The 15,724-nt window shown below is 40.5% G+C and overlaps 2 protein-coding genes across 4 annotated transcripts in view; one reads left to right on the top strand and one right to left on the bottom strand.

Moving 5' to 3' along the window:
• The first annotated feature begins 4,641 nt into the window (after nucleotides 1-4,641).
• On the top strand, nucleotides 4,642-14,562 carry SYCP3 (synaptonemal complex protein 3). The gene is made up of 8 exons (XM_036298638.1): nucleotides 4,642-5,340; nucleotides 6,028-6,094; nucleotides 6,267-6,301; nucleotides 7,799-7,916; nucleotides 8,716-8,815; nucleotides 13,243-13,341; nucleotides 13,985-14,089; nucleotides 14,217-14,562. The coding sequence occupies exons 1-8, from the start codon at nucleotides 5,187-5,189 to the stop codon at nucleotides 14,268-14,270; spliced, it is 732 nt and encodes a 243-aa protein (XP_036154531.1). The 5' UTR covers nucleotides 4,642-5,186; the 3' UTR covers nucleotides 14,271-14,562.
• CHPT1 (choline phosphotransferase 1) overlaps nucleotides 13,644-15,724 on the bottom strand; it is a 30,519-nt gene continuing 28,438 nt past the window's right edge. For all 3 annotated transcript variants that reach the window (XR_004965988.1, XR_004965987.1, XM_036298637.1), the window contains exon 9: nucleotides 13,644-14,296. Coding sequence is in view for 1 of the 3 variants with exons in the window: in XM_036298637.1 (XP_036154530.1) it covers nucleotides 14,252-14,296 (45 nt within the window). In the remaining 2 variants the exon portion in view is untranslated. The remainder of the gene's footprint in view (nucleotides 14,297-15,724) is intronic.

The raw sequence follows: 15,724 nt of genomic DNA, 5'->3' as shown, positions 1-15,724 counted from the left end.
TGAACTACTTCCTCAGAAAACATAGGAAGAGGGTCAAATATTAAGCATAAAGGGAGGCAGGTTTGAAGTTTGAGTAGAGCAACAAAGGCTTAAAATGGTAACTGGGGAGAGTGAATTGGTTAGAAGGATATGGGAGAATCTGGGATGATGTTGAAAGGCCCAGTTGAGGCTATAATTCATAAACTTAAAGTGCTACATGTTTGCTTCATTTGGGTAATTTTCTCCAGAGTCACTAGGGAGGGCACAGAGAAAGACAGTTGAATGTTTGCAGAAATAACATTTTGCCAAATGCAATGAAAGTGCAGGTTTCTATTTACATGAAACTGACTGAAAGGGTGGAATTTGAATCTAAGACAGGGTTGGGGACTCACTGAGAAGGAAAAGTAAAAAGGTCATGGATTGGAAGTTGATGAGACTGGCAAATGGTTCGCGTGGGGACAGATGAGACTAAGTGATCGGGAAAGGTGGGAGGTTCTGGTTTGAGGACAGGATGCCTAAAAGGCATTTTGAAAGTTGACCAGCTTCAGATGTGGCCATAGAAGTTGGGGGACTTTGAATGGAGTGTGGAGGCAGGTTGTTTCAGATGAGGACATCAAGGAACTGAGGGCAGGAGTTGGGGTGAGAAGATTGTGCCAGATGCCAGAGTGTTCAGTGAATAGACAGGAGGCCAAGAGGTAGATATCAAGACTGCTTGGGACATCTACCTCGAAGATTAGTTTTCCAAATTATACTTTATTCTTTCTAACTGTGATGGCAAAAGTATCACCTAGTTATGTATAATCTTGTACTTTTCAAACTTTCTAAGGAGGCTCCTTTGTGTTGGTGAGCGGAATTATAGGGGGGATGCAACAGAAGCATGAGAAAGTTATGTTGTTTACAGAAGAAAGTGAGAGAGTGACCCAAAAGGGAAGATCCAGCGCAGTAGGAAGAAGACAAAAATAGAGAAGAGGTGTTAATGGGGAGGCCAGCAAGTAAGAGAGAGAGTGTTAGAGAACTGGCAGCTGCTATTAAACTCTCCTATGGGAACCTGGAGGGAAAGAGCCCCCTGGTTAAACGGATGTTTGGAAATTGAGAACAAACAAAAGTTTGATGTGCAAAACGTTCCCTGACTGTATTTTTAATAAAATCAATATCATGTGCCAGTTACAGGCAAAATTAGATGGGGCAACATATGAGAGACTGGCCTCAAGATTGTGAGAGCAGTGCTTTCCACAGGGTCCTACAACAGTCTCTGCAAGCACTTTTCCTTTTGATTAAATAGCCATTCATTTCTTAGATCTTTTTTGATGCTTCCTTAAAGACTCAGAATGCCTGTGACAGTTTATATATTCTAAGTAAGTCTCATATATGAAAGAACTTACATTTTCCATTAAAAAGAACCCACATTTGTTCATAACATTAATTCTTATTTTTATTTATGTTTTTGTTATTAAATGTGTCTGGCACTGGTAGGCAATCATATGTTTGATATTCAGGAAATAGAATACCAGTGACTCAACAGAAAAATTATTAGAATAAAAGTGTTTAGCAAGTTGTTGGGTATAAGAATGAGATCAATATTACAAATCAATTGGATTTTTATATACCAGCAACAATTAGAATAAAATAGCAATAAAATGTTATTTTTAAATAGATTTAATAAAGGTACAAGACTCAGTTCTCTCCAAATTGACTTATAGATTCAAGGCAATTCCAATCAAAATCCAGTATATCTTTTTCATGGAATTTAGAAAACTGAATCTAAATCTACTTGATGCCCTGGCTGGCGCGGCTCAGTTGGTTGGACATCGTCCAGTGCACTGAAGGGTTGCCAGTTCAATTCCCAGTCAGGGTACAAGCCTGGATTTCGGGTTCAATCCTGATGGGGGATGTGCAGGAGGCAGATCAATAAAAAAAACTAACTAACTAAATAAATAAATACATTTTATTTGAAAAGCAGAAGGTAAGAGTGCACAGGGTACTCCTGAATAAAAAAAAACAAACAAACAAACAAACAAAAAAAACAAAACAAGGTGTGAGACTTGCCCTGTTAGTTACCAAAGTGTTAATAAAGCTGGAATAATTAAAACTGGTTTTATCATAGGGGTAGGCAAACTGGCCAGTGGAAAAGGCTACAGAAGCAGACTCAAAAAGATACATATCTTTTAAAAGATACAGAGGTCATGAAGGTTAATATCCAGCCTATATAAAGACCTATAAATCAATGAGACACATGGTACTCAATTGAATAATGAGCAAAAGCCAAAATAGATATTTTAGTGAAAAGGAAATGCAAATATCTAATAAGCATAACAAGATCGTAAACCTATGAGTGATTAAGAGAAATATAAAAGAAGGCCCCAAAGATATTCAAGTGGCAAAATTAAGGAATCTCTGACTATACCAGGTGATGAGGACATTGAACAATGGGCACTCCCTGTGTTGGTGGGAGTATAAATTGGAAACCAATTTGGCATTATTGAATATCATCTAACCTATGACCTAGCAACTTCACACCTAGACACTAAAACCTTTAGCATTGTGCTGGGTGGTGTGGTACCGTGGTTAGAGCATCGGGCCTGCACACTGAAGGCTCTCGGGTTCGATTCCCGGTCAAGAGCACGTGCCTGGTGCTGGGTGACAGCGCGAAGCAGCCCTCCTGGTTGCACACGGAGAACCTCAGGAGCCCGAAGACAGTTCACCTCCAGGCGTGGCCGGTGGAAGATCTTCGGCCCGGCGGAGAGCACATTCCGCAAGTCGAGTGTGTGTCGCAGACCCTGCTTCGCATGCATCAGCGGGACCCTGAAGGCGAGGCTGAGATCTTGGTATCGGTCGGCCTTCTTACCAAAAGGACATCCAAGGTGATCATGAACTTGGCTCACCATCACCGCCAACTCCGGGCACAAGGCTCGTGGAAGAACGCTGCCCAGCAGGCCGAGCCCCGGAATTCTGCGCTGCAGTCCGGGTGGCTGCGGCCCAGGCGGCTGCGGCCCAGGCCTCCCCCAAGGCTACCCAGAGCCCGGGTCCCAGGTTATGACGGCATTGCGGGCCCAGAGCGCGCGCCAGGCAGGGTTCCAGTGAAAGCCCCATCGGGAGCCCTGTTCTCCGTCCTGCTTCTGCCGCAGACGCTGGGGAAAGGGTGGTGCGGGTTGTTCTTGGTTTCCCCTCCCCACCCCCATGTTAAATGTTTGCAAACACACATCTAAAAAGTTGTAACAAAAGAATCAAATTTCCTTAATAAAGAATTGAATTCCAAAAGAAAAAAAAAAAAGCATGTGCCTGGGTTACAGGTTCGATCCCCAACCACAGTCAGGACTCGCAGGAGGCAGCCAGTCCATGTGTCCCTCTCACTCCGACGCTTCGCTTTCTCTCTATCCCCCTCCCTCCTTGCCGTGCTCTCGGGTGAGGATTCGCCGAAAAAGAAAAGCAAAAAGCAAACAACCTTAGCACACATGCCTGAGATGAGAACATTCACAGTAGCCTTGCGTGTGCGGTTGGGACTCTTGAAAGAACCCACCTGCCCATGGACACGCACATCAGGGCGCAGCAGTGGCTCTGAAAGAACCATGGCGACACGTAATCATATGGTACAATTTCCTGTGCTGCCTTAACGAAACGCAACACGGTTGTTTAAGGACACATATCCGTGGTAACAAAACTTGGGAAACGGGAGGGAGGGAGGGGCAAATATTTACACAAAATCCAGGATAATGGAAACTATCTCTGAGTGAAAAATGGGGGACTGTGTCGGCAAGGATTTCCTGGGGGAGATTTCCTTGGGTTCTGGTAAGATTTTACTTCACAAATTAGGTAGAGTGTTCATCATCTTTCATAACTTATATGTGCTTCTGCAACTTTCAAATATTATAAAATTTTAACATTTAAATTAAAAGCAACAGGCCTCAGGCATATATTTGCCACAGGCCCCAACGCGCAAGGTGCTCTGGGTCAGCAGCAGTCTCGTGATCCCGCACGCGGGGGGGCGGAGCCCAGCGGCCCATGGCACGCATGCGTGCACTGCGACCAGCCAATCAGCGATGCTCCTGGGCGAGGTGCTGCGAGGCCAGCTTTTTCTCCGCGCACCAGTTCCCAGCTGCCTCCGAGGAGCGAGGAGCGAGGAGCGTCGAGCGTCGAGTAGCGAAGTGGGCGCCTCCCGTGAGGCGCCGAGCAGAGGAGGCTGGAGGGCCCGGGACACCCGTCGGAGGCCGGTGCTGTGGTCCTCAGCCATCGGGTTATTTTTTCAGGTGAGGAGGGTCTTGCTCTGTGAGGTAAGTCATTCTCAGTGGCTCCACCTGCGACCTTTGACAGGTAAAGGCTAGCAGGGCCTTGAACTGGCCCGAGGGCTACCGGACCGAGGGGACGGACGGGGCTGAGGGGGCAACTGGGGTTGTGAGGATCGAGGGGGGTGACCAGAGCTGAGGGGGCAACTGGGGTTGTGAGGATCGAGGGGGGTGACCAGAGCTGAGGGGGCAACTGGGGTTGTGAGGATCGAGGAGGCGACTGGGGCTGAGGGACCAAGGGGGAGGCAGAGGCGGGGACCCAGCGGAGGGGAGTGGGACCGACAGGGCGGCCGGGGCTGAGGGGGCGGCCGGGCTGAGGGGCACCGGCTTGAGGGGCACCGGGCGGAGTGGGAGGGCGCCAGGCCGCGGGTGGGGCGGGCAGAAAGGGGCTGAGCTGGGTCTGACGGGCTCGCTCATGATCATCCTGTCAACCACGTTTTCACTTTGGGGCTGAAATGCAAAAGCTGGGTTTGCCCACGTTTAGCCAGACTCTGGCAGAGGCCGGGCTAAAAGCCTGACCCCCGCTCTTCCCGGGTGAACTCTCCATAGCAGCACCCCTGGGAGCAGGGTTGATGCTCTCATTTTTGTTTGTTAATTCTCATTAGAGGATACTTTTCCATTGATTTTTATTTTTATTTATTCATTTATATATTTATTTATTTAGAGAGTGGAAGGAAGGGGAGAGACAGAGAACCATGATGTGAGAGGGACACATGGATTGGTTGCCTCCTCTGGGGCAGAGATCAGTTACTCTCGTTGTTATAACTTTCCGTCCATCAGAATAAAGGAGACTCCTAAATGTTACGCAACTAAGATAATCTTTATTTGATATTTCTAAGTTTGAAATTTACCAGTTTATTTAAATGTTATCTTTGGATTCAGAAGGTTTGAGATGTTTATTTTTTAAAAGTACAAAAGCATCTAAGTATGGTGCCCCCTGGAAGCAAACAAACCAAGAAATCAGGGACGACATCAGTGAAGGGTAGGAAGACATCCATGGAGGATCGGGCTGTAATTGCCTATGACTTTGAGAAAGAAGATAAACGAGATCTGAGTGGCTCAGAGGAGGATGCTACTGACGGTACAGTATATCATATGGTGCAGTCACCGTGTCCTACAGTTCATTTATTTTGAACCTACTGCATTTTAATTAAGACTTCCTCAAGCATTTAATGTACTTCATGTTTCTCATTTGGAGTTAGAGTAGCTTACATAGCAGATCTTGCCTTTGCAGTCATTATTCCCAAAATGTCGAATAAATAGTGCATGGCTTTGCTATGACATTAACACAGGAAAACTTGCAAAATTGTTCCTTTAAAATGGTCCTGGAGCCCTGGCCAGTGTGGCTCAGTGGGTCGGAGCGTCCTCCCATAACCTTGAAGGTGGCAGGCTTCATTCCTGGTCACGGCACATACCCAGGTTATGGGTTCGATTCCCAGTCCAAGTGGGTACGGGAGGCAGTAGATCTATGTTTCTTTCTCACATTGATGTTTCTCTCCCCCCCCCTCTCTTTCTCTCCTTCTTTCTCCCTTCCTCTCTCTCAAATCAATAATCATATCCTCAGGTAAGAATGAAAAAAAAAATGCCCTGGATCTTGATTTAATTCCACCTGACCTGCAGAGAAAGTATTGCATTTATATAGCGACTTTAAAAACTCATGTTGGCAAAAAGCCTAAAAGATCTCAAAATTAAGATATTACTTCATTAAAAATTATCCAAACAGCATACTTAATGTCAAAAATATTTTGATTTTTTATTGTCAATGCAGCAAAGACTCCAGCAATTGATAAGCTTGGGAAGAAAAGGACTTCTGCAGTAACAGTTGAAGATATGGGGTAAAGTGCTCAACATAAGTTTTGCCTGTTAGATAGTACTTTAAGAAAAGTAGATTTTGATTGTCAAATGAGTATTATATGTAAAATACTAAGGGTGTGATATTTCTTCCAAAACAAGCATGATATTTTATGGATCCTTAATTAAAAATATTTAAATGTAATTTCTTTACAGAGGTGAAGTACAGAATATACTGGAAAGATTTGGAGGTATGTTTTAGAAGATTCTTTGTATTAAAAAAATTGTTTTAAACCAAATAACTTGTATAATGATCAGTGTATGCAAGACTATCATTTATTTTTTTAATATATTTTTATTAATTTCAGAGAGGAAGGGAGAGAGAGAAACATCAATGATGAGAGAGAATCATTAATGGGCTGCCTCCTGCATGCCCCCTTCTGGGGATAGAGCCCACAACCCGGACATGTGCCCTGACTGGGGAATTGAACTGTGACCTCCTAGTTCAGAGGTTGACACTTAACCACTGAGCAACACCAGCCAGGCTAGATATTTTCTTAAATTAAGATTTTTGTATGTTTGGTATGGGTCTGTTTTAGTAAAGTATATGCTTAAAATGATCACCAACTATATTTTTAAAAAATAATTGCCCGTTTAGAACAGCTCAGTTGGTTGAGCATCCTCCCATGCACCCAGAGGTTGCTGGTTCGATTCCGGCTGAGGGCACATACTTGGATTACAGGTTTGAGCCCCAGTTGAGGAGCATGTGGAGGGCAACCAATTGTTTCTCTCTCACATCGGTGTTTCTCTCTCTCTAAGCATGTCTTCAGGTGAAGATTAACAAATAATAAAATAATTTTCTTATTCAACTATTTTTATCCTTTTTGGATTTAAAAATAGTTTTGTGTGTTTCATATAATGAGTTCTAATAACAATTAATCTAAATGTGTTGTTTCATTTGAGGTGAGGTGGGTGAGTATTTTATACATTTAGAAAAATGTAGCCTTTGTGTTTTTCTCATGAAGAAATTAAAGCCTGTCCTTGAGGTCCTTTTTTCCTTTTATTAACTCTTTTTGATCATCTATAAATTTTTAAAAAATCTGAACTTGGATATTAATAATGAAAAGTTTTCTCAGAAAAGAGCAAATAACCTTGTTTTTGGATATGCCTATTTTAAAATTTAATTTTAAATGTCTTTCTGAAACTATTGAACCACGTTTACTCATATTTATTTCAATACTAGAGGCCCGATGCACAAAATTTGTGCATGGGTAGGGTCCCTAGGCGAGGCTGGTGATCAGGGTCAATCTGTGGGGCAACCGGCGGGGTGATCTGGGGGCCCCGCTGGCACCCGCCTTGGCCAGCCTGGTGCTACCTGCTCGCCGGCCCTGCCCCCCACCGCCACCGCCGGTCGCCCCACAGAGGAAGGTGGCCAGCAGGGCAATAGGGGGGCGGTGCCACCCACTCACCAGCCAGCCCTGCCCCCGCTGGTCACCTCCCTCTGTGAGGCAATTGGGGCCCTCACTGGCATCCACCTTGTCTGACCTGGGGCCTATGGGCTTGGGGAAGCTCCTGCATTGAGCGTCTGCCCCCTGGTGGTTAGTGCAAGTCATAGCAACTGGTTATTCCACCGGTTGTTCTGCCGTTAGGTCAATTTGTATATTAGGCTTTTATTATATAGGATTTGGAAACAAAATATGTAATTTTTTTCAATATTACATTTTAATGAATATTTATTTTCCACATAGCTAACATTAGCAACGCTCTTAATACAAAGAAAAAAAGACTAGCACTGTATACCAAGATTTCTCTCAAAACCAGTAACCAGAAAATTGAACATATTTGGAAAACCCAACAAGAACAAAGGTATGGTTGTTGGTTCTTTCACAGCCACATTTTTATCACTTCATAGTATTCATTAGTGTAAATTATGAAAAACACTATTATATTTATTGGGGTCTTCAGTAAAAAATATATTTGGCTTGATTTTTCTCTAAGTCCTTTAGTACTGTAACTTCATTCCTTCATAGACTTGAAATCTATTTCCTAGAAATCAATAAAGATTACCTTTATCTCCTTTTAAATGAAAATTGAGGTTTCTTTGTCTAAAGGTAATTTGTATTTGTTATAGAAATATACTAACTGGATAAAAAGTAAATGTTATTAAACCATTAATCTAGTGAAAGTCAACTATTTAACAGTGTAGAAAAAGATCAATCTGATATTGTAAATTATTTGTATATTTAAGCTGAAGTAACTATTCTTTTATATAAATTGTACCAAAATGGGCACAAGTTAAGTGAAATATGTCTATTTGAAAATCTTATATGATAAATACTAATATAATAACTTCATTGAATCTATCATATCAGAACCCATATTCAGTAGAATAAATGAAAAATAAACTGCTTGGCAGTAAAATGGGGTTTTCTGGAAATTTTATATATACAAGAGCTAAAGCATGTGAAAGGACTTTTTTTATTAGGGTTAGGAAAATAAACACTTCTGGAATCTGATTTTACTTCTTGGTTTCATATCTGAAATTTTAAGATGCTTTTATTTCCTTCTTTTATTATAGTATAAAGTATGTAAAGTTACTTTTGTTTTGAATGTTTTTTTCCCATACTAGTATGAAATATGACAATATCATTATTATGTTTTATAGGCAGAAGCTTAGCCAAGAATATTCTCAGCAGTTTCTGACTTTGTTTCAGCAGTGGGAGACAGATATACAGAATTCTAAGAAACAAGAAGAAAAACTAGCTGTTAGTATCATGCTTAGAATTATAATTAATCTATTTAACCAAGTGTCAAGTGGAAATGGAGAGCCTACCCTTGTAGGAGACCCATAGAATTTGGCCAGGTTCCATGATCCATTGCTGGCATTATGCTTTGGTCCTGGTGACTGGAAAACCAGAGAAGTATAGGCACATGCCAAAATCATAAAAACTGATGGTCTTTGCTTCCTATATTGGTTGTGATTCTTTCAGTTCCAAGTGACACAAATTTGCCAAAGTACAAAAGGACTATTGGTTTATATATATAAAAAAAAAAAGTCCAGGGGTAGGTTAGCTTCAGGCATAGGTGGATGGGGGTGGAGGATTGCACATGTAGTATAGTCTTGGCTCTATCTCCAATTCTTAGTAGGCTCTCTCAATGTGGTAAGCAAGATAGCTTCTTTCAATCCCAGACTTAACAAATTTAGTAATCCCAGTCGACTGAGTTTTTCTTAGTAACCCTGACAGAAGAGTCCTCTGGAGGAATATCACTGATACCTTTGGAAAATTTGCCCATTACTGAATCAGTTATGATCAAAACATGGTTTACTCTCTTTTTTTCCTTCCCTTTTTTTGTTAATTCTCACCCAAGGATATTTTTCCATTGATTTTTAGAGAAAGTGGAAGGGAGGGGAGAGACACAGAGAGAGAAACATAGATGTGAGAGACACACATTTATTGGTTGCCTCCTGCACGACTGACCGTGGGGATCAAGCCTACAACCGAGGTACCGACCCTTGACTGGAATCCAACCCGGATTCTGAAGCCTATTATTATATAATAAAACTACATTATCTTTATTTCATCCTTTCATTGTTTGTAAAATTATCACACATCTCTTATCTAAGAGCTAAGGTACTATTCATATTAAATAATTTTAAGGGTTTGTTGATCATCTCAGTTTTGGAAATGTTAAGATGCATATGAAACATACCAAGAGGAGATGTTGAGTAAGTCATTGGTATGAGGCCAGTTCAGGAAAGAGGTATGAGTTGAACATACAAAGTTGGGAACTCTCACCATAAAGACAGCATTTAAGTCATTAGGTTGGATGAAATCACCAAGGGAGTGATTGTAAATGTAAAAGAGAAATCTAAGAACTGGACCTGTAGATTTCAATGTTTAGAGTTCAAGAAGATGAGAATGAGTGCCCTAACAGCTACAAAGAAAACCACTTTAAGGAAAGTGAAGAAAGCCTTTTAAGGAGAGGATTAACTTTCACATGCTGCTTATAGGCCAAATAAGGTAGATTTGGTGATGTGAAGGTCATTGGTGTTGATAAGGATGGTTCTGATCAGTCTTGAACAGAGTGGTTTTCGTGGAATAGTGAGTGCAAAAACCCAATTAGAATGAGTATAAGAATGGGGGTGGAGGGAATGGGTGGTAGCCTGAGTAGAGAGTGTTATTGTGGTTATATTGTTGTTTGTTTTGCATTGTTAATCCTCACCCAAGGACATTTTCCCATTGATGTTAAGAGAGTGGAAGGAAAGGAGACAGACAGACACATCGATTGGTTGCCATCCACAGGAGCCCCAACCAGAGCCAGGGATCCAACCTGCAACTAGGAATATGCCCTTAACCAGGAATTGAACCCTCAACCCTTTGGTGTGTGGGCCAACACTAACCATTTTGCTACATTAGCCAGGGCATGGGGTTTTGATATTGTTTTTTAAAGAATGATGAAAGAGTTGCATGTTTGTGTGCAAATAGAAATAATCTTCAGGGAAAAATAAAAAATAGTGGAAAGAGGGGAGACAGTTGATGAATTCCTGAGAATGGATGGGACATGTGAAAAAGCCTCAGTAAGGATAGTATATCCTTAAAAATAGGAGAAGGTAGAGTATATGAGCACACAGAGATGTAGATGGGTATGTAGATACGGTGATAGACTGAAAACTCTTTCTGGATTGCTTCTGTTTAGTAAAATAAGGTCATCAGAGGATGGAAAATATGTTGCCTTTTGAAGTAAAATCAGAAGGTATAAGATATTTTCTTGAGAGTGGGACAATGAACAGACTAAGAAAATATAATTGCCAAACACCACTAAGGGTCCAATTTAGGCTAGTGATCATGATTTAAAGAGACCTGTTAGTGTAGTTGCTTTCTTGAACTATGACCATCTGCAGGATTGTAAGCAGGATAGCTAGAGTTGTATTTTCCAGGGTTGAGATTAGGCAAACAAGTGTGACAGAATAAGAAGGGAGAGCAAGATATAGGTGGAAAGGAGTAATTATAATGATTGACCACAGAATTACACTGAGAAAGAGGAATGTGAGGACATGGGAATAGAGGACAGTGAAAAGTAGGTAGGATAAATAGATTTTAGGTCTTTTTTAAAATATTTTTATTGATTTCAGAGAGGAAGGGAGAGGGGTAGAGAGATAGAAACATCAATGATGAGAGAGAGACATTGATCGGCTGCCTCCTGCACACCCCCAACTGGGGATCGAGCCTACACCCCAGGCATGTGCCCTTGGCCGGAACCGAACCTGGGACTCTTCAGTCCGTAGGCCGACGCTCTATCCACTGAGCAAAACCAGCTAGGGCGATTTTAGGTCTTGATAGAGATCATTGAGCTTTAATACTACAAAGAGTGAGCTAGAACAGTAAAGAGAAGTGGTTGAACAAAGGGATATATGGAGAAACAGTAGAGTAATGGTTAGAGCCTAGAAACATAACTGTTTGGAATCACATTCTGGTTTGACCAAATGCTAACTGTGAACTATGGAAAAATTATTTTTCTTTTTTCCTCAGTTTCCTCATTTATGAATGGGGGAATAATAAGAATACCTATCTCATAGAGTTGCTTGGAGGATTAAATTTATATATAACTAGAGGCCCGTTGCAGGAATATTCCTGCAAGAATAGGGCTTCCTGAGACCAGAGTGAAGCAGAGAAGGGAGTGAAGCCCACCAAGACAGGCTTCGCTCCCTTCTCTGCTGCCTCCCTCCCTTCACCGCTTCGCCCTCGGCTCCCTCCCGTCTCTGCCGCCTTGCTCCCTCCCTTCCCCGCTGCCTCGGCTCCCTCTCTTTCCCGCTGCCTTGCCTCCCTCCCATGTCCTCTGCTTCACCGCCCTCCCGTGTCCACCACCTCACTCCCTCCCTTCTCCGCCACTTCGCTCCTTCCTGTGTCCGCTGCCTCAGCTCCGCTCCCGTCTCTGCTACCTCCGATCCGTTCCCTTCTCCACCACTTGGCTCCCTTCTGCAGTGCTCGGCTTCCTTCTACACTGTCTTCAGTCTTCACTGGGCGCCAGTGTATGCAAATTAACCGCCATCTTTGTTGGGTTAATTTGCATACTCTTCTGATTGGCTGGTGGGCATAGCAAAGGTATGGTCAATTAGCATCTTTGTCTTTTATTAGTGTAGATAAATTTATTTAAAAGAGTTCAGAGTAGTATGCTATTATTCATACTATAAACAGGTTACTAGTTATTGGTAATGATAGAATCTAGGGCAGCCGTGGGCAAACTATGGCCCGCAGGCCGGATCCGTCCCGTTTGAAATGAATAAAACTAAAAAACAAAAAGACCGTACCCTTTTATGTAATGATGTTTACTTTGAATTTATATTAGTTCACACAAACACTCCATCCATGCTTTTGTTCTGGCCCTCCGGTCCAGTTTAAGAACCCATTGTGGCCCTCAAGTCAAAAAGTTTGCCTACCTCTGATCTAGGGTATAAGTATGTAAGGGAATGACTAAAGTAGGGTAGAAAGTAGGCCAAGGAACTGAAAGACCAGCATTATCGGAAGGATTATCTCTGTTGATATTGAAAGCACCAAGAATTAAGATATATTGAGTATTGTTAAGATTTTCTATTCAGTGACTGGTAGGATTATTATATTGTACTAGAGGCCTGGTGCATGAAATTAATGCACGGGGAGGGGGTGTCCCTCAGCCCAGCCTGCACTCTCTCCAATCTGGGACCCCTCAGGGGATGTCCGACTGCTGGTTTAGGCCTGACCCCTGTCCGGCAGTCGGACATCCCTCTTGCAATCTGGGACCGCTGGCTGCAAACTGCTTGCCTCCCTGCCTGATCACCCCTAACCACCTCTGCCTGCTGGCCTGATACCCTAACTGCTCCCCTGCTGGCCTGATCACCCCTAAATGCCCTACCCCACTGCCCTGATTGCCCCTAACTGCCCTCCCCTGCTGGCCTGATCGCCCGTAACCACCTCTGCCTTGGCCCCTGCCACCGTGGCTTCGTCTGGAAGACATGCAGTCTAATTAGCATATTACCCTTTTATTAGTATAGATATTCATGGTGAAGACAGATTTTCTCTAATATTGTTGTAATAGCTGTTAAAACAAATATCTAAAAGTATTGACTTTAAAACTATTCCCTTTAAACTTATTTTTTTTTGCTACATTTAAAAGTTTACTCAAATTATCACATTTTTTGCTTTTACATTTGCAGAATTTATTTCAACAGCAACAACAGATTTTTCAACAATCTAGACTTGGTCAGAGCCAGAGACTGAAAACAATTAAACAGTTATATGAACAATTCATAAAGGTCTGTTGTATTTCGTAACATAGCATATTCTTATAAAGCAATTTATGTTGGAAGTAGAATATATTTTTCTTTCTAAGTTTAAGGAAAAACATTTTGCTTATGCATTTAAAATTCTTAACTATTCATTTTAAATTCATTGTTTTTTATTTAAGTACTAATGTATTCTACTTTCAGATTCTAATGTTTTTGTGGCCATTATTCAAAATAGAAAATGGTAAATTGGGAATTTTACCAAAAAATATATATATTGTGCATAAGATTTGTACATAATATAAGCACTGTGATAGTTCTCGGTTCAACTGAAAATAGAAAGTTCATAAATCATTTCTTGGTAGATTTCCAGTCTTTTTTTTTTTTTTAGTATGTTCAATATTGAAACCTTAACAGATCATTAACCCACTGTTTCAAGCAAAGTACACTACAGTTGTTACCTCCTATAATACTATTTGATTCATGTCTGGCACCTTTTAATCCTAGTGGGCATTCTGGTTTTGATGCATTACTTAGAATATTTTTATTAAGAATAAATAATGTACACTACTTGAATTTTTTAAAGTTCCTACTTTTGAAAATTAATTGCACAAGTTTAGAACCTGAGATTAAAAATGGTGATTTATAACTAAACTAGTTTTTTGTGTTTTAGAGTATGGAGGACTTGGAGAAGAACAGTGATACTCTAGTTACTGATGCACAAAATGAACTTAAAAATGAAATGGCTATGTTTCAAAAACAAATTATGATGGATACTGTAAGTTATGATATTACAATTGAAAAGGATTAATATGTTTTAAGCATTGAAATATTTTATTTGTTGAAATATGGTTAACACTTATCTAAAAATTAAACAAATGTTTAATATCTCCTTTCATGAACAGCAGCAGCAGGAGATGGCAATTGTTCGAAAGTCTCTTCAATCCATGTTATTCTGATGACTCTTTGAAGGGAGAACTTGAACCTAAGTAATATGATACAATGATAACATTAGCTAAGAGGCATATACATTTTTAGAGTGGTTTAAAAATTGTATTTTCAAATATTACATTGTGTTACTCATTAGCTTAAGTGCAAGCCTCTTCTTTGTTAACCTCCAAATAAAATCTAAACAGTTATGTGAGTAGCAGCAATTCCTAAATTGTATGTATAAGCTTTCTGCCTTTTAATAGTAATAGTGAATTTTTCTGACATTTGTCAATTAACTTAATAAAGATGATCTAATTTCAAGTTTTGACTTCAGTGTATCTGTATCAGTCCCCAAAAGTAGAAAGCACAAGTATTATAGGTTACATTGTTATTCTTTAAGAAAAAAAAAATCTATTTTTATATGTACATCCTTTTGTATAAAGTCATTAAGTTACATAGCCAATTCCAATGATAAGATTTCAAAAGAAAATCTATTGACTTATAAAATGTATTAAAAGCAACTTAAATTTGTGTTGTGGATTAAAACCACTAAAAACCATTAAGATGACTGAACAAGATATAAATACAGATTTTAAAATACAGATTTGTGAATGTCATTTCCACAAAGACAATAAAATGCCATTTAATTGAGCTTGGTCTAAAATTAAATGGCACATACTTGTAGTACTGATTAAATATATCGAAGTTTGATTTTATATTCATTTCCAAACTTGAACAGTTAATTCATATACCTTGTCTTTTAAAATGTGTATTTTAAAAACAAAATATATGAAACACTTGATTTAATAAAGAAATTGTTCCACCATTTGTTTTTTTTTTTTTTTTTTTTTTTTTTTTTTTTTTTTTTCTTTTTTTTTTTTTTATTTTTTTATTTTTTTTTATTGCTTAAAGTATTACAAAGGGTATTACATATGTGTCCATTTTATCCCCCCGCCCTAGACAGTCCCCTAGCCTCCCCTATCCCCCAATGTCTTATGTCCACTGGTTATGCTTCTATGCATGCATACAAGTCCTTTAGTTGATCTCTTACCCCCCTACCTCCTGCCCCGCAACCCTCCCCGGCCTTCCTGCTGCAGTTTGACATTCTGTTTGAGGCAGCTCTGCCTCTGTATCTATTATTGTTCAAAAGTTTATAATGGTCTCTATTATCCATGAATGAGTGAGATCATGTGGTATTTTTCCTTCATTGACTGGCTTATTTCACTTAGCATAATGCTCTCCAGTTCCATCCATGACATTGCAAATGGTAAGAGTTCCTTCCTTTTTAGAGCAGCATAGTATTCCATCGTGTAGATGTACCACAGTTTTCTAATCCATTCATCTACTGATGGGCACTTAGGCTGTTTCCAGCTCTTAGCTATGGTGAATTGTGCTGCTATGAACATAGGGGTGCATATATCCTTTCTGATTGGTGTTTCTGGTTTCTTGGGATATATTCCTAGAAGTGGGATCACAGGGTCAA

Source organism: Myotis myotis, unplaced genomic scaffold (assembly GCF_014108235.1).
Source record: "Myotis myotis isolate mMyoMyo1 unplaced genomic scaffold, mMyoMyo1.p scaffold_m19_p_3, whole genome shotgun sequence".
In the NCBI taxonomy this organism is placed as follows: domain Eukaryota; kingdom Metazoa; phylum Chordata; class Mammalia; order Chiroptera; family Vespertilionidae; genus Myotis; species Myotis myotis.
This window is presented reverse-complemented; position numbering and strand designations above follow the sequence as displayed.

What these genes read in the sequence shown, in the direction of transcription:
- SYCP3 (XM_036298638.1), top strand. Translation starts at nt 5,187, where the DNA reads ATGGTGCCCCCTGGAAGCAAACAAACCAAGAAATCAGGGACGACATCA. An exon ending in AGAGGAGGATGCTACTGACG is followed by an intron (nt 5,341 to 6,027) that starts GTACAGTATATC and finishes TTGTCAATGCAG; the next exon opens with CAAAGACTCCAGCAATTGAT. An exon ending in TATACTGGAAAGATTTGGAG is followed by an intron (nt 6,302 to 7,798) that starts GTATGTTTTAGA and finishes TTTTCCACATAG; the next exon opens with CTAACATTAGCAACGCTCTT.